Source organism: Staurois parvus, unplaced genomic scaffold (assembly GCF_062004578.1).
Source record: "Staurois parvus isolate SC_StPar_1 unplaced genomic scaffold, SC_StPar_1.0 ptg000261l, whole genome shotgun sequence".
Lineage (NCBI taxonomy): Eukaryota > Metazoa > Chordata > Amphibia > Anura > Ranidae > Staurois > Staurois parvus.
The window spans coordinates 2,317,825-2,343,887 of record NW_028318057.1 but is presented as its reverse complement, the minus strand read 5'-3'; the positions used below and the strand labels follow the sequence as shown (position 1 = coordinate 2,343,887).

Here is a 26,063-nt window from a genome sequence, read left to right as displayed (position 1 = left end):
CCTGGACAAGTCCTTTTGGGAATAGATGATCCAAACGGCTGACGTTTCAAGGGGCGATCCCCTCTTCCTCAGAGCCAATCCAGAATGGCACTCAACTCAAACATTTATAAAGGGCTTGATAAGGTCACATGGTGCCTGATGTCAGCCCCTCCCACCAGTTGGTGGGCCATAGACCAGTGTAAATAAATAAAGGTACATTAAAAAATGCATAATAATACAAATGATAATAGATATTTCATACAGAACACTTTACAGATATTATTTCGGAGACACCCACGTAATATTCAGATGTTAATAATTTACCAATAATGTGTAATATTCCATGACACACAAACACTCTTTTGCCCTGTGTAGGATCCCAATATAATAGTAACAACACAAGAGAAGAGAGGGGTCATGAAAAAGTTCACTATTGTGGGTTAAATCGAAAATAACAGTATATTATATTCTTTCATTCATCCTAACATACCCTTCTGTTGGTAATTCTCCTAGGGTACGGGGGGGGGGATGCCGATCATGTTGGCCTAAATGTCCCTTAAGAGTGGATCGCTGTCAGTATGTCAGTCAGTGAACTTTCCCAGATTGAAATCACATTAATATCACCTAATCACTTTAAATAATACAACTAGATGAGCCATGAACTGTGCAACCCCTTGCAATGCACAGTTGGAATGCACCTATGGTTACGCACTTCCAGTTTCGTCATCATGAATTACCGGAAGTGACGCGTATGAATGGTGGCTTGACCGCAGACTTGGTGCAGTTCCATTCATCGGATATTATATATCTCCACTGCCATTATGGTTTCGCCATTTGTAACCGAATGCTGACAGCGTTCCACTCTTAAGGGACATTTAGGCCAACATGATCGGCATACCCCCCGTACTCCAGGAAAATTACGAACAGAAGGGTATGTTAGGATGAATGAAAAAGTATAATATATTATGTTATTTTCTATTTAACCCACAATAGTGAACATTTTTATGACCCCTTCCTTCTCTTGTGTTGTTACTATTATATTTGGACTCTACACATAGCAAAATAGTGTTTGTGTGTCGTGAAATATTACACATTATTGGTATATTATTAACATCTGAATATTACGTAGGTGTCTCCGAAATAATATCTGACAAGTGTCCTGTATGAAATCTCTATTATCATTTGTTTTATTGTGCATGTTTTTATTGTACCTTTATTTATTTACACTGGTCTATGGCCCACCTACTGGTGGGAGGGGCTGACATCAGGCACCATGTGACCCTATCAAACCCTTTATAAATGCTTGAGTTGAATGGCATTCTGGATTGGCTCTGAGGAAGAGGGGATCGCCCCTTGAAACATCAACCGTTTGGATCATCTATTCCCAAAAGAACTTGTCCAGGGGATGAGGTCGCTTCCATGTATTGTCTGATTGACATGCCATTTATTTCATGTCCTTTGTGGGTACACATCTACTTTTCATTCCAATAAAGTCAATATTGAGGTAATGCGCCAGGCGGGTGCGCCTTCTGTTTTTTATGTTTTTATAGTTGCATCTCTGGTTTCCCCTGACCTGTCGGAGGGCAGGACAGCCAGTGCCATCTTTGACCCACTCATAGGCCATTCAACAGTTCCATGGTGTCAGCGTATTGTTCTTGAGTGCAGGAGGTGTTTTTCTTGTTTGTCTATTATGTTTCTCTAGTATGCCTAAACCTGTTCTTGATCATCCTCCCGAACCTCTCAGTCGCTTCTTGAGAGGTTTTGCTGCCCCTGAAATGACAGCTGTAATTTTTTCCTCTGATACATGGAAAATATATAAATGACGTGGGAATTTTTCCCATTTATTAGGGTGCAGCAACAGCCCTGAAAAAGGGAGTCTTTGCTCCCGAAACGCGTTAGCATGTTGTACTTGTTTCTCTCAATAACTGCCTCATAATCTACCATCAAAAGTGCATTTTTTCGGACATCGGGTGTTCCTTCTTTTCTACTATTCCAAGTATACATGTGGAAATGACCTCAAGGCTGTACCAGAAAGGCAGCAGCCCAAACCCTAAGAGGGTTTACTGCCAATATCCACCATTGGGTGCAACTGGAGGGACATCACCCTACCCACCCACGAAACCACCCACCTATGACCAGTGACTGATCTAGTCAGTCCAGAGCAGTCTTCAGCACAAACAAGAGCTTCTAGAGCGGCAGCAGCCCGAGACCTAAATTAGTCTTACTGACACCATACCACCATCAGCTAAGGAACTCTCTGTAGGACAAATCATCCCTGTACTCCTCCATTTGATACCCAACCAAACACAGTTTCAGAGCTGTCAAACACATATACAGTGGATTCTGCAATCTGAAGACTAAGGATAAGTGAAATTAACCATTTTCCAATAAATTTTGCCTATAGGTAAAAAGTATTGGCATTAAGGGAAAAAAACATGAAATTATGGTGATTAAGGTTTTTTCTAAGGCTTTAAGATACCTTCAGTAGTTTCTAAGTGTATTCCATTTATGTTCAGATTTTTCTTTTGTTTATTTTGTTGTTGTAATGTGTTGTTATCTGTGGCATTTTAGACTTTAGGGGAAAAAATAGCATCTAAACAATGAAAGTGAGTTTTTGTTTGTATTTTTTTCCTTTTTTAGTGTATTTTACGGTTGTTTGGTGTTTCTTAACTCATTGCAGTAAAATATACTAAAAAGCGGGGTGGTTTTTAAGGGGTTTGAATTCTTTTTCTAAACAATTTTTTTGGGATGTTTTTTGGTGAATTTTGAAAGGTGTTTTTAGACAATACAAAAAAAAAATGGAGCAAATGTAACTTTTTTGACAATGTTTTGTGTGAAAGGATAGGTTTATCTTTTGTAACATGTTATACCTGTATTTAGGGCGTAACATGTAACAGAGTACTATTGCAGCTTTTAGAGTTTGTAAAAGACCACCCTGACTGTACATTTTCTGATATGGTAGAATTAAAAAAAGGATGGTGCTGCTGATTTCATAGGTCCTGTGATAGTTCCTGTACAGCATCAGGAAGGAATGCAGCTCTGCACCTGAGAGTCCCAGTTTGCATCCCAGACACGGTCCAAGACACGGTTACATGAATACAGTCATGGTGTATGCCTGCAATTGATTTTTACAGGCAAACACATGTGACTCTCACGTGCAGAAATACGTTCTGCATGTGAATGGGGCTTTATTTCTGCTTATATCATTTTTGTTTTTTTACTTTTTACATTTTTAATTTTTAATTCTTTTTAGAATTTTTTTTTTTTTCATACAGTCTTGTTTGGGAAAGAGGACTTTCCAGGAGTAGGAAAGGTCTGAAAAGACACTTGGTCTTTCACTTTTGAGAAAGGGATTAATAATGCAAAGTCCTCAATCACTTTCCCCTTTGCAGCTGCAGCTGAACTCCGTTAATGAACAGGAAGTGATCTGTAGAGAGGCTTCCTGTTCATTCACAAACTGATGTTTACTATACTTCAAATATAAATGAAAATGGGAGTGATCACTACTGATGTCAAAGTTGGCAAGCATGAGAAACTGCCCTTCCTCCCCATGTCCTGCTTTCTATCTTGCACATCTATCCTCCTATTGTGTGCCTGCAGCTGCTGATTGGGAGCAGAGGGGGAGAGAAATAGAAGCATGGAGCTATGGGGAAAGGGGATCAGAGAAGTGGAGGTAAGCAAGGGAAGAGAAGCATTCACATAGGCACATAGCATGCAGAAGACAGCAGACGTAACACATAGTGTAGTGTGGGCAGTGGAGTAATAGGGGGGGGTCACATTTTTAATGAATAGCTTTGATTAGTTATTGTTTAATGGAGCAACCTTGAGCTCAAAGCAGAAGGGGAAAAGCTTCTGCATAAGGCATACTGACCTGGTCAGCTGGTAGCAGTTCTGTTGTGTCGTGTGCCTTACGTCATTGCCATTAAAAGGTTGCCTGATATTTTAGGTTGGTTGGTTGGTTGCTTTTTATTTCCTGCTTGCAGTGCTACCAACCAAAATTAAATGGGAATTACCTACAAAAATTTGGTGAAAGCCAAATTAACAAAATCAGGTTGTCCAAAATGTTCTCATTTGTATGTATGTTCTCAAAAACAGTCCATTTGCTGTCAAAACATGTTAAAATTACAGCTATGAGACCGTGGATACTTGTTGTGTGTAAGCATCTAGAGAGTGTGAGCAACCTTTTGTGTTAAAAATCAAATATAACCAAGTTGCAGCATTCATTATTTTTTTTGGAATTCTTATTTGTCTCTATGCATTATTAACTGAATTGGGCTAACAAAAGGTTTATGTTCTAGCTGGCAAAAGAAAGTGAAAGACTGCAAGCAATGATGACACATCTACATATGAGACCGTCCGAACCAAAACCCTTCAGTCAACCAGTGAGTCATCAAAGACCTTGTCTGTTTTTCATTTCTTCTCAAATGTGCCCACACTGGATGTTCATATATTTCCTTTGTCGTTTCATTATCCTCAGCTTAACCTGGTTTCCAGTGCTTCTCTCAACAAAATGTCCCCAGACACCTACCCAGATGGCTTGCCACAACCCCCAACATCAGCAACAGCACCCATCACTCCAGTGAGAGCTGGCACATCTGTGATTAGCTCTTCAAGCCTACCTAGCATTGGTCCTGTGCGAAGAAGGATAGTGGACAAATTCTGTACGCCAATTTCTTCAGGTGAACACTACTAAGCCCTTATTCTTCGTTGTCTTTTTAGTCAAAGTTGAATATTTTCAGTTTTCTTACATTTACTTAAAAAGTAACTCCAAATAAGCTTTTGTTTTGGATAGAATAGGAAAGATTGAGATCTTCTATGAAGTTTAATTTTTGTCTGTATTTCTATTAGAGAGATATTCTCACAGAAATCTCCAAAAAGAGAAAGGAAACATTGCCTTTGACAGTTGTCAGTGGAGAAGCTTCCGCTTTCGGGAGATTTTTTTTTTTTGTTGCAGTGGCATTTGTAAGCTTTAGCGCATCTCCTCACTCTTTGATTTAGATACAAACATATACAGTATCTGTGAACTGTGGCCTAGACAGAAAGTCAGGGCTACACAAATCTTCAAGGACTCAGATAACAAAAAATCTTGCAACGATTCTTAAATCATCCCTACTGTGTCAAAAACCCTTATATAAAAATTGGTTGCAGTTCCACTTTAAGGCCTCATGCACACAGGATTTGTAAGCTTATAAAACATGCCTGAAGCCATGTTTTGCAAACACGTTTAGGAGCATTTGGGCTATCATTCATTGGTCAGAATATACATTTATTTCTGGCCACTGAAATGAATAAATGCCCAAGTGCTAAATGCACTTAGCCTTTAGGGCCAGTTGCACGCGTTCAGCATTTTTTTCTGCTCAAACACTGGTGGTGTTCCTTTTTTCAACCTCTAAATGCTCCTCTTCTAATATGCCTGTAAACGCCTATGTGTGCATGACTACATAGGCTATCATAGAGATGCGTTTAGAGACTGAAAAACTTGTAAAAAATGCCTGTAAAAGCTGGGTTTTGCTGTGCGCATAAGGCCTAACACTAGAAAAATAGATGGTTTAAATTACAGTATAATACTTATATACAGTTTTTGATTTAAAGACCAACTCCAAGCAAGCAGCTAAATACACCAGTGAAATATTTATATTTCATTCTTGATAGTTGCACAGCCCTGCAAGACCGCACAACCAGCCTGCAGTTAAGTATTACAATTGGGTATCATCCCTGCCCCCAGTTTGTGAATGGACTGTGACGGAGAAGCAATGATGAGTAAATTTCTCTGTCACTCTGCTCCTGCCATTATGCTAACGCACATGGGTTTTGCAGCACAGCTCATTTGCTGTTTCTCCCTCTAGAAGTCTAAGCTGTGTTGTACAGAGGACTACAAGAGGTGAATATCAAGTCAGACTGAGATAATAGTTTTTTTTTTAAAAGTACACTTAATGACATTGTAAATGAAACTGCATGAATTGGATGTTTTATTTTGCCCATAGTTCAGCTTTAAGATGTACACTATTAAAAAAAATAGTGCACATTTTATTTTTCACTTCTTCACAGTTCTTTACTGTTGTGTAAAGCATGTTTGCTTTCTCCTAAGCTTAAATCATATCCTTTCATGTAGGAAAGGCTGGGCCCACACATAAATACTGAAAAAGGAAAATGTCAAAATATCATTTTTTTTCTAGGTGAGATTATATTGTGAGTCGTTAAGGACAATTCATCTACTTTCCCCTCTGTTTTTATTGAGATCTATTATCTTTATAATGTGAGCAAGTTAACCACACTTTGGACTTTTATTTAATAGAAGGATGTTATGGAAACATGGAGGTTTCCAAAATATAGCATTTTGTTTTGCTGTTTTTCCAGTTTGTCAGTTAGCTGTTTGATCCTTTTTATATATGGAGAAACACAGCTAATAAATGGGCTCCCAATCCTGCACACAGAAATTGCATACAACCATCAGTATACCAACGTTTTTAGAAACAGGCCTCGTGGGCTGTAATTTGCTTTAATTAATTTTACTTATTATGGTTATTATTATTATTATTATTAATAAACACGTTTTTATGTATCTCTTTGGGAACACTGTTGAGATTATGCAGCATATGGTTTTTATTGTGTATGTCTATGGTCAAATTTGCCATTAAATTCACCACGTAATACACTTTGTGGGGGTTTTTAAAACAAACTTTTCTGGCACTTGGAAGTCTATTTACAAGTTTTATGATGTATTTATCACATGATATATTAAAACTATGTGCACAAAGTTTTGTTTTCTGACATTATAAAGTTTATTAAACATTTGCCATTTGTGTCTATGCCATTAATATTGTTATGTTCTTGATTTTCTGTGTTCTGTCATAGAGCTTGCACAGAATCATGAATTTTATAAAAATGCAGAAGTCCGTCCACCGTTTACATATGCCTCACTCATACGACAGGTAAGAGCTTTGAGATAAGAAAGAAATGAAAGAGTGGCACATAGCATATATTGGTATCATATTATTAATTTTTAACTAATCTCTGATGTTCCCTACAGGCTATTCTAGACACACCAGACAGACAACTGACTTTAAATGAGATCTACAATTGGTTTACTCGCATGTTTGCCTATTTTAGAAGAAACACAGCCACATGGAAAGTAAGTTGGATCCTTTGTATTATACTTGAGTGCAGTCTTTTCACACTCTCTTTCACTACTGTTAAATGTTTATGGATGAAAAGCTTCTACTGGGAACTTAATCATCATTTAATCCAGCAAAGGTTTACTCAGAGTTCTACAATAATTACAAAGTGTATGATGCTACAGAGTAGCGTGTTTAAAGCACTATAAATTGCACATACTGTAGGTCTCATTACTTTATTGGTTATCATCATAAAAATATAACTGCTTGGGTAAAGAAAATAGAATTTGAATATGAATGTTGCACTGGTCTATGTAGTAGTAGTTGTAGTAGGCAAACAGACAAAGCAGTGGGACAGCTTTTGTTCATAATACAACCCCATTTCCATAAAAGTTGGAATGCTGTTTAAAATCTACAGTAAAACAGAATGCAATCATTTGCAAATCTCATAAACCCTTATTTTATTCACAATAATACATTTAAAACATATCAAATGTTTAAACTGAAGCAATATACCATTTTAAAGGATAAGTTCACCTTTTGACCAAAAATAATAAATGCACATTTTCCTGCAGGTAAAAAAGTGTGCATTTATTTTTTTGTTTTGTTGCTTGAGCCTGTAAAGCATTGCATCAGTGATCAGCAGTTTGCTGGTGCCATGTACTTCTGCAGACCTGTCAGTATGTCTGCTTGCCTATACAGGATGTACGGGAAAGCAGACATACTGAGAGGAAGATTCATTGATCTACCACAGCACTCCACAGTGTCATGGTAGTTCATTGAGAACTACAAGCCAATAATAAGCCACTAAGGCTGTCAGGACTTGTAGTTCATTCATTCACAGGACACTTTGAATGAATGACGCAGCCATGAGGGTGGAGCCCTGCTGTCACAGGCGGTGTGTTTGTGTGTGTGGGGGGGGGGGGGAACCAGGCAGTGGCTGCAGCATTGGGAACATGTCACATGTTCCATCCTAAAAACGGTAATTAATGGCAGCAAGCGATGTGAGAATGGTGGGAGCATTGACTCCTTTAGGCACCAGGTTTCCTAGACAGTCAGTGATCTGTAGACCCTCTCCTTGCCCATGAAGCTTGTGTTCATCATTAGCAACTTCTAGGGTCAAGGATGGAACAATTTGCTGGACTCGAAGGTGTGAAATGGAAATCCACCATGCCAAGGAGATTGTTGCCTGACTAGACTGCAGTAGTTGGCAATCCAGATAAGTCACTGGTCACACCGCTGTGATTTAAAATCACGGGATTTGTGTGCAATTTCAGCGCAACTTCAGGAGCGATTTCTGAAGACTTTATTGCTACTTGTGAATATTTTGAATGATTTCTTGCGATTTGCATTGTATTCTATGTATGTGAAATCGCAACAAAACTGCAGAAAAAACAATGCAAGAACTACTTTGGAAATCACGCTACAGCAAATTGCAAATGTTAGACACTGAAATTCATTAGATGCAATTTCAGGTGCAATTTCAATTCCCAAATCGCATCAGTATGTCCGGGAACAAAAGGATCTGCTTGTCCCACATTGTGAGAAGATGGAGCTGCAAAGGTCTTGAGTGGAACTGAGCAGAAAGAACCGCCTCCAAGTAGGCCACTATAAGGTCCAGAACCCCCATGCAGAAGTGAGTTGAGGGATGCATGGATAGTGGTCCAACAATTGGATATCAGAGAAGCAATCATTTCTTGTCGAAGGAAGATTTTGGGCTGGGCTGTATTCAAGATCAATCCCATATACTCAAGGGAAAGCAGGAAAGCAGTTGTGAAGTTGATCAGCCATCCAAAAGTTTGAAAATACTGGATTGTCTTATGGATGTTGGAAGACAGAACTGTGGCTGAGGAATCTTTCAGCAGAAGGTCATACAGGTACCTCGTGACATTGGATGCCCTGAAATTTTAGCAGGACCAGGAGCACATATGTGAAGACTTGATGCAGAGGAGAGTCTGAATGGCAGGACCACAAACTGAAAGTGTTGGTCTCCAGCACCAAAGAGTAGAAAGTGTTTGGTATGTGGGAAAGATGGAAATTTGAAGCTAGGAATTTTGGGTGTTCACTGATGCCAGAAATTCTCCTGATCTGAGAGAAGCAATGACAAATCTTACAGGCTGCATGTGGAATTTAGGAACATGCAGATATCTGTATCTGGGGCAAATGCCTCCATTTGGTTTTGGAACTGTGACTAGGTTTGAGTAAAACCCTTTGGACCTTCCTTTGTAGGAAATGGGTTTACCACTACGTGTGTCTGAAGTTGACTCAGGATGGTCCAAAAATCTGCCTGTCATGGAGGTAAAGCTGGCAGATTGGAGGGTAGGGATCAAGTAGGGGGCAATTCTGTATTGTAGCCCCTGAAAATGACAAATTGAACCCAAAGATTCAGAACATATCTGATACAGACTGGCACAAGTGCAAAAAAGTTGAGTGGAGCGAACGAACCCCTTTCTGTGGTAGTAGCCTTACTAGTAGTAGGCTCAGACTGTTTTATGGGGGTAAAAGTACTTTCCTTCAGTGACGTTCTTGGTAGTTTTATAAAGGGATTCACCAAACAGGCTTTCATCATCACTTATGCACAAAAAGCAGCACCATCCTAGAGACCTGGAGAAGTACATTCTCTAGAGCAGGGGTCTCCAAACTTTCTAAAGAAAGGGCCAGTTTACTGTCCTTCAAACTTTAGGGGGGCTGGACTATGCCCAGTGGAAGTGAACAATGTTATTAGGTGGAGAAATAGTTGGTGTCAGTGGGAGGAATAATGCCCCATTGTTGGTATCATTGGCAGGAATAATGCCTCAAGGGGCAGATAAAGGCAGGCAAAGGGCCACATCCAGCCCAAGGGCCGCAGTTTGGAGACCACTGGTCTAAGTCATCAACACAAAATAGAAGTGCCAAATTTGTTTGCCAATTGTTATAGCAGAACAGGGTCCTCAAAAACAGGATTGTTCTCTCTATTCATTTGGGCAGTCCAGTTAGCAAGGATCTGACAAATGGATATAGCTTCATTCACCAGTGGTGGCTATTAGGCTTTTTTTTTTCAGCACCTCTGTGCCTCATCTCTGGCATTGCTTAAATTAGGGGATCCCCTGTGGATTATTCACAAAATGAATGTGGATGAGAGGGTATGAGGGTTTGGGAAAGGAGCTGCAGTAGCCCAGGAGTTGACCGATGCCCTGCGGCTCTAGAACAGCAAGTAGCTGGGAGACCAACTGTTGTGCTTTTTGCGTCTTAACGGAAGCTGGAAGGCATAGGGAAACTGCCAAAGCATCAGTGCTGTGTGAAAAAAAATGCCAAATTTAAGAAAATATTTATAGTTATAATAAAGTTACCTACTGCCAATGTAGTAGAAACATTTACAGACACAATAAGCTGAATAACACCCTACATGTAAAAACATAACCCTTTCACAAATACAGGGAAAGCCTGTCTTACCTTATCCAAGATGCATGTTTCTAGTGGGGACCAAACTTCACCTGTCTCTGTGGGCATAGGGTCTGGATGCCATATAAGTGGACCACAGCCCTGTACCTCTATGGCATCCTGTAGCTAACTACACTCATTGCACCACATGCCAAGATGAGCGCCAAATGCAGGCTCCAGTGCCCCAAACAAACATTAAAGGATGACCCCGCTGCTGCTGGTTCCAGGTATGTTCCCAAGATATGCATCAAAGGTAACCGATCCTGAATCTGCTAGTGGTCCCTGAGACAATAAGCAGTTGGATCTTGATAGAAGTGTTAGTAGATATAGTGAAGGAAAATAAAAAAAGAAACACTAGCAGAAACTGGGGTCCAATGGAGTGGGTGGGGTTATATGAGGGTGCACTGGGGGCATTCCCAGCAACTTTTGTTGCTGCCCAGTCACCTGAAAGTAGCTACATAAAATCCATGGTCTATGACTTCTATGCCTGTGTCCTGTACTGTACGATTAAGATAATGCATTGTTTATGTTATTTCAATCAGTTCTCTGCTAAAGATATTTTTATAACTAATTTTTTTTGCATGTGTCTGTGTCCTACTTAAAAACCAATCATATATTTCCTTTAATTTTTGATTGCTTATGTAAAAAAAAATCACACCTGTTTTTTGACTTATTGCTTATATTGTATGTTTTAATGGATGATTATTAATTTAGCTAGTTTTGTCTTTATAAATGACTTGTATATATGTGTTATTTTTTATCTCATGAATAAGTTATTTATTGTCTTTATCCCTCTTTGCTTTCCTTTGCTTCTGTTTCTCATTTTCTTTGTATACCCCCTCCTGCCCATCTGTCTCAGCTCTGCTTGCCTGACCCCCAACTGACCTCTCAAATTGCTGTTAATGTTTTAACCTAACGAATTAGTCTCTCATCTCCAGCCAGGGCTTCCAACTAGAGAAAGGGCTGCTGCTTTGAAATTGGGGTCATATTTGTGTGTGGGAGTGTCAGAAAAGGGCCATAATATGCACATGTTGCAATTTGTGCCTCTCTATTAACTCCTTGCTAATCAGAGATGGTATAAGCTTTGGCTCATGAGAAAATATACCGGGTTTAATTATCAGCATATTATAAGTAAATGGGCAATAGAATATTATATATTTGCTATCCTTAAAACATGACAAGAAATGATGGGCTTGACTGCCAAGCTGTGATGGTAGCATGTATATAAGTCTTTTGGATAATGTATGGTGCTTCTCTTTCAATATCTTAATTGCCTTCTTGCAGAATGCTGTTCGTCACAACCTGAGCTTGCATAAATGCTTTGTGCGTGTGGAAAACGTGAAAGGAGCAGTGTGGACAGTGGATGAGCTGGAATACCAAAAGAGGAGGCCGCCAAAGATGACAGGGTGGGTTCTTGCAAAAATAAATCCATATCGTGTTAGCAAAGAAATACTAATTCAGTGGATTTACACTCACTGGCCATATTATTAGGTACACTTGTTCAATTGCTTGGTAACACAAATTGCTAATCAGCCAATCACATGGCAGCAACTCAATGCATTTAGGCATCTAGATGTGGTGAATATGACTTGCTGAAGTTCAAAGCGAGCATCAGATCAGGGAAGAAAGGACATTTAAGTGATCTTGAACATGGCATGGTTGTTGTTGCCAGACTGGCTTGTCTTGAGTATTTCAAAAACTTCTGATCTACTGGGATTTGCACGCAGAAGCATCTCTAGGGTTTACAGAGAATCATCCGAAAATGAGAAAATATCAATTGAGTGACAGTTGTGTGAACACAAATTCCTTGTTGATGTCAGAGGAGAATGGGCAGACTTGTTCGAGATGATAGAAAGGCAACAGTAGGGTCAGAATTTGGCATAAACAACATGAAAGCATGGATCCATCCTGCCTTGTATCAACGGTTCAGGCTGGTACTGGCGTAATGGTGTGGGGGATATTTTCTTGGCCCTAGCAAGGTGTACCTAATAAGTAAGGTAAGTGTCTACTGTATATTTAGGGAGAAAGAGAAGTATAACACAAATACAGTTGTACTGAAAAATGTGCATACCCTTGGAGAAATAGTAATATACAATACATGAGTGAGCAGGCGAAACACATTTCTTTTATTTCTTATGGGATTCATATTTAGCTGTAAGTCATAACAGAATGGCACAATCATAAAACAAGACATGGCAACAAGTAAACAAATGAAAGGACCCCTGTTCAAACGTCTGCATACCGTTAATTCTTAATACTGTGTATTGCCGCCTTCAGCATCAATGACAGCATGCAGTCTTTTGTAATAGTTATCTATCTGGCCCCAAAATGTTTGCAGGTGGTATAGCTGCCCATTCTTCATGGCAAACTACCTCCAGGTCATGCAAAGTTTTTGGTCATCTTGCATGAACCACACGTTTGAGATCTCCCCAAGAGTGTCTCAATGATATTAAGGTCCAGAGACTGTGACGGACACTCCAAAATCTTCACCTTTTTCTGCTGTAACTACTGGAGAGTCAACTTGGTCTCATGCTTAGAGTCATTGTCATGCTGGAAATCCCAAGAGCATACCATGCACAGCTTTTGTACAAAAGAATGCAATGAAAAGATTCCCTGTGCCTTTTAGAGCTCACACATCCCCAAAATGCCAATGAGCCACTACCATGCTTCACAGTAGGGATGGTATTCTTGTCACTTTTGACACCTCACCAAGCATGGGGCTTATCATTGTGACCTTAAAGCTCTATTTTGATCTCGTCACTTCAGATTACAGTGTGCCAGAAGCTGTGAGTCATGTCATGGTGTTGTTGGGCATATTGTAACCTCAGTTTTTTTTGGTATTGGCTTCTTTCTGGCAACTCGACCATGCAGCTCATTTTTGATCAAGTACCATTGTGTTGTGCCCCTTGAAACAACACACCGTCTTTTTCCAGAGCAGCCTGTATTTCTCCTGAGGTTACCTGTGGAATTTTCTTTGTATCCCAAACAATTCTTCTGGCAGTTGTGGCTGCAATCTTTCTTGGTCTACCTAACCTTGTCTTTGTATCAAGAGATCCCCGAAATTTCCACTTCTTAATAACCGATTCAAGGCTTTGGATATCTATTTATATTCTTTTCCATCTTTATAAAGTTCTATTACCTTGTTACACAGGTCTTTTGACAGTTCTTTTCTGCTCAGTGGCTCAGTATTTAGTCTGCCCAGTGCATCCACAGGAAAGCTAAAAAACGCATTCACTATTTATACACAGACTATAATTGCAATTTAAAAAGCCACAGATGTGGGAAATAAACCTTTAATTGCCATTTTAACTCATGTGTTTTCTGTACCAATGCCAAACATTCCAGGGTATGCAAACTTTTGATTAGGGTCTTTTGGGTAATTTCTGTTATCATTATGATTTGAAAAGGAGCCAAACAACTATGTGATAATAAATGGCTTAATATGATTACTATCCTTAAATCAAAGACAGTTTTTTGGCATGAGCAGTCATATTTTCAATATACGCTCACCGGCCTCTTTATTAGTGCCAAGAAAATATTCCCCACACCACCACTAGCCTGAACCGTTGATACAAGGCAGGATGGATCCATGCTTTCATGTTGTTTATGCCAAATTCTAACCCTGCCATATAAATGTCGCAGCAACCAGTCTTCCCATTCTCCTCTGACATCAACAAGGCATTTTCATCCACACAGTTGCTGCTCACTGTATATTTTCTCTTTTTTCCCAGACCATTTTCTGTAAACCCTAGAGATGGTTGTGCGTGAAAATCCCATTAGATCTGCAGTTTTTGAAAATACCCAGACCAGCCCGTCTGGCACCAACAACCATACCATGTTCAAAGTCACTTGAAGCCCCTTCCTTCCCCATTCTGATGCTCAAAATGAACTTCAGCAATCCTCTTCACCACATCTAGATGCCCAAATGCATTGAGTTGCTGCCATGTGATTGTCTGATTAGTAATTTTTGTTACCAAGCAATTGAACAGGTGTACCTAATAAAGCGGCTGGTGAGTGTAAATGCCAACATTTCACAATTTCTGCCAGGGTCTGCAAATGTTTGAGCACAACTGTAATTAGATTTAGGTATTATGAAAGCCTATGGCTAATGAAGGAGTACGTGATTGTCTCATATTGTATATACTTTTTGTCATATGATTTTCACTTTTACAAATGACAGAAGAGATTGATGACAATGAGTTTGCAGGTCATATGACTTCAAGGTGACCTCTAATTCTTTTTCTATTTAAAATGTGTGTTTTCCTATATATTGTTTAGCCCCTTTCAAGGTTACTTACCCTTGGAGACCAGAAGGAGGTATCCAGTATATGTTTTTCAGCTAAGATATCCACAGCACTTAAATGACAGGTTGTTTGCGGAAAGGCTAAACCCAATTGAGTTCACACCAAAGCATCACCCTCACTTTTTCATGCTCTTTATCAAAAAACTGCAGTGCCTTCACGCTGTTTATATGCTACATAACCAGTTGTTTGCAATGGTAAATGGAAACTTGAAAAAAATTACGGAAATGGTAAATTAAACTTTGAAAAGTCAAGTGGAGGTGTACTGTGCGCCTGCACTAAGTCTCCGTGAGCCTTATGTTTTACCTTCATGTTTAAGTCAAACATAAATCCAAGAAAACACTGTTTTTCCATTGGGTCAAATATAAGTGATGCCATAGCATGCTAGTCCCTTGATGTATTTATTCCACATATGTTGCTGAGTGTGGGAGGTTTATGACTCCATCTCCCAGCATAGGAACAGTGTGAAAAGACCCAGAATCTCAGCACAGTGGCTCAGCACCAGCTCTTATCTGAAAATGTTTTTAGTCTTTAGCTTTCCTTTGCAGATCTGTAAATTAACCACTTGGAAACTCGGGCACTGCCCGAGGGCCCTGGGTCAGCAGGGGGCCCCATGAGATGCCCCTGGTACCTTTTTCATAGGCTTTTTTGAGCTTGGGCAAGGACACAGGGGCCCCATGATCCCCTATTGCCCGCGGGCCCCATGAGTTGTCAGTCCACCCCTGAAATTGACTACAAAATTTAAAAAAATGAGGTTAAAAAAATGAGGTAAAGGTTGCTTAACAGGGAAAAATAAGAGAAAATTATTTTGCATTGCCCAAAATAAAAATAGAACAAATCGGTAAAGTAGTTAAGTAAGTAGCTATACAAAATATTACATAATTTAATCTAATAATGCATTTCCATGTACTCTGTGAACTAGGGTGGTGGAATACCAAATATCTCCAGCAGGTGGCAGCATAGCTCCACTGCTTTTGTTTTTCTCTAAAAATGTTAAGAAACTTTGTCCTACCTGATCACTTTTGCTAGTAACACATTTTAGATAACTGCCTGGAACAAAAATATTTTTTCCTTTTCCAAGTAAACGCGTGGTTTGTTACAATTATCTATAACCAGATTTTTCTTTTTTTTCCTGCATTTCTTGAAATAATACAGAAGTCCAACACTTGTGAAAAACATGATTTCTGGTCTGGGCTATGGAGGATTAAACGCCAGTTATCAGGTAAGCTAGAGCCCCATGAAAAATGCACTTGCTTTTTGTCCATACTGAAGTTGTATCTGGACAGAGAACTGCTTCACACTGCAGTATAATTTATAACACCAACAAAAATGTAAGTGGCAAGCTGTGTTAATGTCCAGGTAATGTTTTTTCCTCTCAGAGTCATAAACAGGTATTTCAGTTCAATTTTGCATGTTATTGTCTTCAATGAAATATAAATTACCTCTCTTAATGTTAAATGCAGTTGTGAAGCTGTATTTCATGTGCACCCTGCTAGACAATGTTGGAGTGGGGATGGGGGGCACTAAGCAGGGCTTCTACATAATTTCCTAAACTCTTGCAATGTGCTTTCAATCCAAAGGACTGTGGGTGGAGCTATTTACTGATAGGGCTATCAATGTACTGACATCAAAGCAGCTACAGCACCAGCAAAGGTCACACTATTGTAGTGATTTCACTGCAGAAGGAAGAGTGTTGTCAACCTCAGTTGTTTTTATTGGCAGGATCAACCATTATGTACATAATGTTTCAGGGGATACCTAGAAAAACAGAAAGTCTACACTTACTGGTATGGGCCTACATTGCATATAATATGTTTTCTAATTGTGCAGGAAGGATTTTAATTGTATCCTTTATCTACCAGACAGGTAAAAAAGACCTTAAGGCTTGACTTTGGAAATTTAATAATAAAAAAAAAAAGTATTCTTAGGGCTCATTCACATTATATGTACATGAAAACTGATTGAAACTGATGTGCAGATTTCTCTTGCAGAGATATCGGTTTACATCAGTTTCCATGTGTATTTCAATGAGTTTTATACAAGTTGCAGATTCCTGTGCAGAAAAAATCTGCATATGATACTAGCATTGTGGTGTGAACAGAGCACATAGAGAACAAATGATTTTGCTGTGCCTTTGCAGAATGTGTGCAGAAAAACTGCCGTCTCTGCACACTGGTGTGAAGGGGCCCTTAAGGCTCAGCTCTCAAAGCTAGCACATCTGGGTAAATATACTTATTTTCAGCGTGTGACAGTTATTTTCAGCTGAGCATGGGGATTTGAAAATCACAGTCATGTGGACTCAAGTTAGAGAGCCTTACCCTTGTATTAAGACTTGTAAATTGATCCTTTAGACTTACAGCGGGTTAAATAAGTATTGAACATGTCACCAATTTTTTTAAGTAAATATATTTCTAAAGGTGCTATTGACATGCCATTTTACCACATATCGGTAACAACCCATGCAATCCATACACACAAAGAAATCAAAACAAATAAGTTATATGTAATAAAATAGAATGACGTAGGGCAAAAATATTGAACATATGAAGAAAGGGAGGTGCAAAAAGGCATGGAAAGCCAAAGCACCAGCTGAAATCTATCAGTAATTAGAAAGCAATCCTGCCCCTTGTCAGTGCAAATTAATATCAGTTGGTTCATTCTCAACTGATGGCCTATAAAAAGGTGTCTCTACACTAGCGTCTCACACAAGAAACATTTCATGATGGGTAAAAGCAAAAAGCTCTCTCAAGACCTTCGCAACCTTCTTGTTGCAAAACATACTGAAGGCATTGGTTACAGAAGGATTTTTTAAACTTCTGAATGTTCCAGTTAGCACTGTTGGGGCCATAATCCAGAAGTGGAAAGAACATCATTTCACCATAATCCAGCCATGACCAGGTGCTCCTCGCACGATTTCTGTCAGAGGAGTGAAAAGAATTGTCGGAAGAGTTGTCCAAGAGCCAAGGACCACTTATGGAAAGCTTTAGAAAGACCTGGCAGGTAATGCACTCAACCGCCATGGCCTGTAAGCACGTTCACCTGGCAAGACTCCATTGCTGAAGAAAAAGCAGGTTGTAGCTCGTTTAAGGTTTGCTGCACAACATTTAGACAAGCCTAGAAGCCTATGAAATACTGGGAGGATATAGTCTGGTCAGATGAAACCAAAATTGGACTCTTTGGATGCCATAATACACTTCATGTTTGGAGATCAAATGGCACTGTACATCACCCCAAAAACACCATACCAACAGTGAAGTTTGGAGGTGGGCTGTTTTTCAGCATACGGTACTGGTAAACTTCTTATCATTGGAAGGATGAATGGAAAAGCATACCAATTTATTCTTGCTAAACATCTTCTGCCATCTACCAAGATGATGAAGATGAAATAAGAGTGGACATTCCAGCAATGCAATGATCCCAAACACAAAGCCAAAGAAACTCTCAACTGGTTTCAAAGAAAAAAAGCTGCTAGAATGGCCCGGCCAATCACCGACTTGAATCCAATAGAAAATCTATGGAAAGAACTAAAGCTCAGAGTTCATAGAAAAGGCCCACAGAACTTTCAAGATGGGAAGACTGTTTGTGTGGAAGAATGGGCCAAAATCACACCTGAGCAATGCATGCAACTAGTTTCTCCATACAGGAGGCGTCTTGAAGCTGTCATTACCAACAGAGGATTTTGTACAAAGTGTTAAATAAATTTCAGTTAGTGTGTTCAATACTTTTTCCCTGTGCCATTCTATTTTATTACACATAACTTAATTTCTGAACTTAATTTTCTTCATGTGGTGAAGATTTCATGTCAATAGCACCTTTAGACATATATTTACCAAGGAAAATGGTGACGTGTTCAATACCTATTTTACCCACTTTATATTTGAATGCTGTTTGTAACATAGAGAAATCTTTCATTTGTGCAAATTTAATAATTCTAACTCTTAAGGCCTCATGCACACAGTCAAATAGGCCATGGTGCAGAAAGCATTTTGCTGAAAACTGCATCCGGAAGCCCATGTGCATGTAGACAGCTGCAGGCAGGAAGCTTGTACAAAGTCAAGACAGGCTTACAGCAGCCGCAGCTTTATGCCAATGTTTGACTGTAATCTCACATGGACAGATGATCTCCCTTTGACACAAGCAACTCATAGTAACATTTGACATATTCATAACAATGTCTTATGAGCTCATTTTACATCTTCATATAGCAAATCATTTATATTCTAATTAATAGAGCTCCATCATGCTCACTTGCACTCCTAGAAAATACATCAGGCTGAAAATGTATTTGCATACACCCTCTGCAGCAGAAAATTACACAGTGGACCCGATAAATGATTGTGTTTTCAACATTTCCAACAATGAACAACATTGTTCTCCTATGTTAAAAACAATTTGTGTTTTGTGCTCCAAAAATTGACAAATTGCAATTCATTTATTTATTTAAATTTAGTGTCTGCATATTTAAACAAATATCTGTGCTACAATGTGTCGCAAATATTAGCCACAGATCTCTGCCTGGTCTTACCAGGCAGAAATGTGCACAACAGGCAGATTTCCTCTAATATATAGATGCTTACCATAGGCAAACTGAGCTGGGAGAAGCTGTATGTTTTCTGTCTCTACCTAGCTGAGCAGAGGGGAGCGGCAGGCAGGCAGGCAGGCAGGCAGGCAGGCAACAAGTTCCCTCTGATGAGTGTCTGATTTGGACACTCACCAGAGGGAGCAAACAGCTCTGTGCTGCTCTGCTGCCTGCACTTTTTTCTTGCCCTGGAATCCTGATTGCTGGGGAGAAATAAAAAGAAGTGATACAGCGAGCTGCTATAATTCACTGTATTGCTGCATGCACAGTGGAGACATACTAGGTGTGCGTTTCTCAATATGCATTATTCCCCTAATAAACATAGGTTACTGGTTACTAGGCACACCATACACATGTTTATGCAAGCAAATATACTTGTTACCACCATGTATACCTAATTGGGCCCAGTGTGTTTAAAACAGCAGGGAAAATACCAAGATGTTGGACCAAATCTAGGCATTCAAGTGTGGCTGGATGGCACAATTTTATTTCATAAATCTGCCTTTAGAAATATTCAAATTGCCACCTGTGGGTGGTCATTTTTCATATACTGACAGTTCAGCGGATTATTTGCCCTACTATATACTCTTTAGTATACATATTTATATATGTGTAGAATATAAGTGTTTTCCTCTCTATAAATGAAATTCCTTTTACAATTCTCTTTCTTCACAGGCTGCACTCGCTGAGAGTAGTTTTCCCCTGATGAATAGCCCTCCAACTCTCAACAGCTCTGGCAGTGGGCTTCATGGTGGGCATGACGATGTCACCAGCACTGGAGAGCCTGGGAACAGTAATGGCAGCAGCCCACGTCTGTCACCGCAATACAGGTAACATTTCTTATATCAAAAGAACATGCAGCGCTAATAAAATTCAATATTACATGCATATAGTCATAAAGTGCATATGATCAAACAATGGTATTGTGAGCACCACTTGATCATAGGATCGATCTAAACATATCTAAACGTCCAGAAATGGTGATAATGGTAGATAAATATCTCCAACAAGAGTGTTCTTGCGGTGCATCGTGCAAAATTTCAAGGTAAGGTGGTAAAAAAATTTAGTGACTTCTGTGACCGTATTCCTCCCACAGAGATGAGTGTAGATTGCACTAACCAGAAAGCACAATGGTACTGCGCATTTGAGTGTTAACCAACTCCTGGTCATCCGCCTATTGAAACTGGATCACAGAGAGGGTCGTCTGGCCTGAGTCAGCTGGGCAAATATCGCAACCTCAGGGTCTCCAGATATCAGGGGATATGCAATCGTCTCATCAGCAGGGGGAGTTTAACCATTCCTTATGTGGCCACCGGATCATCCCAAGCAAGCCTTGAGGGGGGGGGGGGGGCTCGGAAGTAACGAGCCAGAACAACAGAAAGATCTGATAGTGTAGTACTTTATTATCCACAGGGGTAAAATATACAGAGTACTTGAATTAGGTACTCACATGCAGTAGTAGGCAGTTGATGTTAGGGAATTCCAAAATGGCTGCCGGCCGTCCACAGGAGCCGTGCGGTGTGACGTCACAGGATGTAGGGCACCTCTCTAACGCGTTTCATGCGCTTGCACGTTATCAAAGGGAGTGTGCCTCCTGTTCTGACGTTTCTTATATACTGTATGTCGCACATGCGCAGTCCGCCATATCGCGTCATCGCGAACAGTCCGCGCATGCGCGATGCGCATGGACGGCGGCTATTTTACTGGAGAACAATGTGTTCAGATGAAGGAATTACAGTATATGTGCAAGAAGTGTACCAGGACATGTAAGCTGGCTCCTGAGTGTGCTGAATTTTATATGGGACGATGTGACAATAAACTAAAAGGTCCTGATGGAGTATAAATAACTCAAGATGGTTGTGTGATTCCCCATGTATTATAAAAAAGGGGGGAGAGTTAAATTATGCGCTCCTCACGAGCGATCTGCGCATGCGCAGTACGTGCCGATAGCGGCCATTACACTGGAGTACAATACAGTTTGCCAGTGGTAATATAATGAGATGTAAATGATACATCAGAGGTCCTGGGTAAACTAATAAGCCCAATCATCCGGAATAAAATTAGAGACCGCTTACTTGATTCACGTTAATATCATTGTACAAACATAGCATACTGATTGGTGAACACCAGGTACATATAACACCTATTGGGTACATAATAGATAAGGATTGGTAAGGTTCCTGATGTAAAACTTAAAAATAGAAAATTAAATGCACAAAAATAATGAATTAAAATCAAACCGACTCTTGTTAAAAAATTTTAATGTGTGTGTCCATGTGATTAGTATTGAGGGTGGTGCGTAAAATTATTACGTCCCATAGGTTAGGGTAGAATACAATAGGCTAAAAGTGAGGTAAAATGGACTTAAAAATAGAAGTTTAAATGCGCAGAACATTTCTTATTCAGATTTGCCCATAAAAAATTTAAGGGGCAGGCTTCACAGTAATATATACTTTATCTTAAACCTTCTCATTTAGTTTACTTGATTTGACCTCACTTTTTATCCTGATGAAAATGTTGTCAAGGCAGGAAGTAAATGAAAATCTGCAATGAGAATACAGACACCAAAGAATCCTGATGGTGGTTTAGCCTCCCTCAACTCTACTAAATAATGTTTTTTTTCCTGTCTGTGGCTGTCCTATGACAATGTTGTCAGCAGAAGGCAAAGTGATGGAAAATCTCCCCAACAGAGTCCTGGATGTCAGCATGAACAGAGGTTCCAACCTCTTTTCACTAAAAAATTAGTTTGGCTTGAGATTTTTTGTCAGCTGCTTTATGACTGTGTTTTTTTATTTTATTTTAGTCAATCTGTTCATGTCAAAGAAGAGCCAGCCGAAGAGGAAGTGAGACCTGCCTCCCTCTCAGTCTCCAACCAGAACACAGTGCTGCCAGAGGACCATGACATGGAACCAGAGACAGTTATGGAAGACTTGTCCTAATAGTTTCTGCACCCAGATGTTACCTCCTCTGCCCCAAAGTCCAGCACTTCCACCAGAGACCAACATGACCCTCTACCTTAACTCTGTTCAGTTGTAACTGACAAAGACTTTAAACTTGACTGCCTGCCATTTCCTGGGTCTTCCTCCGTCTGGCAGCACTTCACATCAAAGACTTATGGACTGCAGAGCAAACCCCGCCATCCTTTTCTTCTCAACCAGATACGGAAAGGGCACTGAAATATTTGTGACCAGATTTTTATTCGGGGGGTGGGTTGGAAAAATCCCTCAAACACCCCTTTGCTTTAGGGGGGATTTGAAGTCCTTCCATAACTGAATTTAGGAGAAGCCTGAACTTCTTTCTCCATCCCAAAATGCAATGCAGTACTGGGTGTCTGAAATACCCTTTACTAGCGATTCATTTCTGGTCGTTTCTGAAGGTACCAAAAAAGTAGACTTTGTTATTTATTTTTTCTGTGTGTTTTGGATCAGTGTTACTGCTGGCATTCCTCACACAAATGTGAGTATATGGTACGTACACTCTGAAATGGATGCATACATTTCCAAAATAAAGCACATGCATACGATTCAATGCAAACACTAGCTTTAGACAAATGCACACGATGAAGAACACTGTAGCTTATTCCATGGAGGGAATATGTGCACCACAAAATAGGATAAGCACTGCTTCGGGGCATTCAAAATTGTCTGCACCCACCTATTTTAAAAAATACCACAGTTATGTTTTATAACAATACATCACTCTTAGTAAGGTGCACATAAAAGAGCAGCGTTTGTACCAGGTTTTCCCCAAATTAACAAAACTTTACTAAAAGAAAGAACAACAAATATTACTTTCATTTAGGATATTGCTTTATAAATTACATTAATTTAATCTAGTTTTTAGAATTCTTAATTGGCTGTTTGTCCAATCCTGTTGTCCTGGAGCACACCCTGCCAAGATGTTAGATATTTCCCACAGAAAAACAGGGTTTGTAGGCATAACTGTAAAACAGTGACAAAAAGAGTATACCAAGGGGAGTAACCAATAACATCAATCAGATTTACTTTACTGAAGTCAGACCAGTTGATTGGTTTTTTAGTGGTTGTTAAAGGAGTTTGCATATCCACCTTGTGTTTTTCACTGTTTAATTGAATATGTCCATTACTGTGCATGAAGAGTACTGTAGGATGACAGGACAGGCATAGGAGTTAAAACTGATTAGTAAACTTTCCGGTAAAATAGACCATTTATAACTCATATAAACATAGCACTTATGAACAGAAATTTACAGCATATTTAATTGCACATAGCATTGCATCATTGACAGAAGCACTCTCAGACATTAAAATATGTTTTGCTGTCTCTCAATAAAGAAATTATTGGGGACACCAGGTTTGCAATAATATGTAATCCAACTACAAAGGTTTATGTTTAAATGCCTAAACATTGTTAGGCATAGCATGTTTACCAAGCATATTTTTTGCCACACAAATTGACTTGATCATGGAGACATACTATCTATAAGACTTAACATATAGCACATGTGTACATCCTTTGCTCAGCCACTTTGTACACATTGATTCCACTGTTGTTATTAACATTAACACTGCCCGGACACACAGTTCCTGAACAAGTGAAGGGCTAATGGGACCCTCCATCCTGTGTGCTGCATCCGCTTACCCCTCCCTGACCAAAGATACCTATTCATGCCAAATAAACCAGACCACCTCTTACTTTGGCTTTACTTTCCTTGAACACTAAAGACAATACAAAGGATGCCCCTAAACCAAAAGGTACTAGTGTACTTAAGACAGTAAGTGTTGCTGTCCCTACCCACTTTGCTGGAACCTGATCTCACCTCACCTTGTATCTCTTCAGTTTGCATTCATACACTGTGAGACCTGGCATCAGTAAGTCCATAATTACGACCATGCACTTTGTGCAAAAGTCCTGTTGACTGTGAAAAATAATCATTGTGATTTTTTTTTTTGAGTGAACACAAAATATAAGTATTCATTTTGATTATGTACACGTCATATACTAGTATGAATGGCGAGTGTTAGTGTATTACATGCTGATTGCAGTGTGTGCATTTACACTCCGTAAGTATGAACTTACATTATTCTGTGAGATTTTATGCTGTAGGTCAGGTGGATATTTTTCACTTAAGCTAGATACACATTTCTTAACCAGTGTACATGGCATTCCACGTGCACAACAGTAATTAGGAGTATTTACACACTGCAGACCTTTCCGTGTGCCCTTTCCTCTAAATCTGGCCTTGTCTTGTGTCGCTATACTGCTGGTTGGTGGGAGAAGAAAAAGGCTAGAAGGGGTAGGACTTGTTACCTCAATAGCGCTGGGGTTCTCTGTCTAAAGAATCCAGCACTTTTTCAGCATCACGTGTGCGCCTGGTGCAGATTCCTCGTGTAAAATAGGTTTTAGGTGCATGAAAAAAAAAATGTATGGATATTGCCATATAAAATGCAATAAATATAATTCTGTCATATGTGCTGCTACTTGTGTAACCACAGCAGAGTTTGTAAATACAATATGCTATGCTTAGTCAATTACATGATGAACTGTGCAGGATAAAGTCACAAACGTCTAAAACACATAACGAATCTATTTATAAAACCGTGTCACCCAAAACAACTAATCAGATTCCTACTTTTCTAAAATCACATAATAGGCATATTTACACAATTCATGAGCATAACTATTGACTGAAAAAAAAAATATTCCCCAGTGCAAAAAAGAAAACGATTCATGGGAGACCTATTTAGATCAAAATCATCTACAGTGTTGTATAGTATTCATAAATCCATCAGCAGACTTACCGTTCCCTGCACACGCCCAACACGGTAGCCAGTGGCAATTGGTAAGCTTCCGATGCATACTTGCGATCGGGAGCTTATTGATCATGAGACCACTGTGAGAGCCAATCACAGTGGTCATATGACCCAAATGTCCACCTCCTAGCTTTTAGAACTCTTAAAGGGCCAAGATGCGATCGGGAATGGGTTAAAGAACAGGACTTCCAAGGTAATATTCTTAGAAATAATGCAGCTTAGAGAGGCAGCAGGTGCTTAGAGAGGTAAACAAGTGGCTGAGGAACTGGTGTAGGAAGGAGGGTTTGGAGTTCATGGAGAACTGGGCTGACTTTGTGATCTGTTACCGGCTCTAAAGCAAGGAACAACTGTACCTTAATGGGGACGGTTGAGATCTGTTGGAGGAGAAAGCCAGAAAGTTGGAGAAATGTTTTAAACTAAAATGTGGGGTGGAGAGATCAGAGAAAGGTATACAGTTCAAGGGTCAGAGTGTACAGATGTGTGCAAAGGTGGGGGAAGGGATCCTCAAACCAGATGATAGATAAACCTGTGCAAGAATAAAATAATACATGCTTATTCAGAAACAGACAAAATGTACACAAATTCTAGAAGTCTGGTTAACAAAATGGAGGAACTAGAACTTCTGCTAAATGAGGAGGAAGTTGACTTTGTGGGAATATCAGAAACCTGGTTTGACAGCTCAAATGACAGGCTTGTGACTGTCCAGCGGTACTTCATGTATAGGAGGGACAGGGTAAGTAGAAGAGGGGGAAGGGATGTGCCTGTATGTCAAAAGCATTTTGATAGTGAATATCAGGAATGACATTTCTAATGGGACTAGTGAGGAGGTGGAGTCTTTGTGACTGAAGCTTCAAAGGGATGAAACAAACAGTAAGTC

General features: G+C 39.6%; 1 protein-coding gene across 2 annotated transcripts in view; it reads left to right on the top strand.

Moving 5' to 3' along the window:
* The window catches only part of FOXP4 (forkhead box P4), a 109,686-nt gene extending 84,845 nt beyond the window's left edge, over positions 1-24,841 (top strand). For both annotated transcript variants that reach the window (XM_089681173.1, XM_089681174.1), the window contains 8 exons: positions 4,278-4,361; positions 4,457-4,658; positions 6,835-6,911; positions 7,010-7,111; positions 11,799-11,920; positions 15,971-16,037; positions 20,070-20,224; positions 22,198-24,841. In XM_089681173.1, the coding sequence (XP_089537299.1) occupies positions 4,278-4,361; positions 4,457-4,658; positions 6,835-6,911; positions 7,010-7,111; positions 11,799-11,920; positions 15,971-16,037; positions 20,070-20,224; positions 22,198-22,333 (945 nt within the window). In that variant the 3' untranslated portion in view covers positions 22,334-24,841. The remainder of the gene's footprint in view (positions 1-4,277; positions 4,362-4,456; positions 4,659-6,834; positions 6,912-7,009; positions 7,112-11,798; positions 11,921-15,970; positions 16,038-20,069; positions 20,225-22,197) is intronic.
* The last annotated feature ends 1,222 nt before the right edge of the window (positions 24,842-26,063 follow it).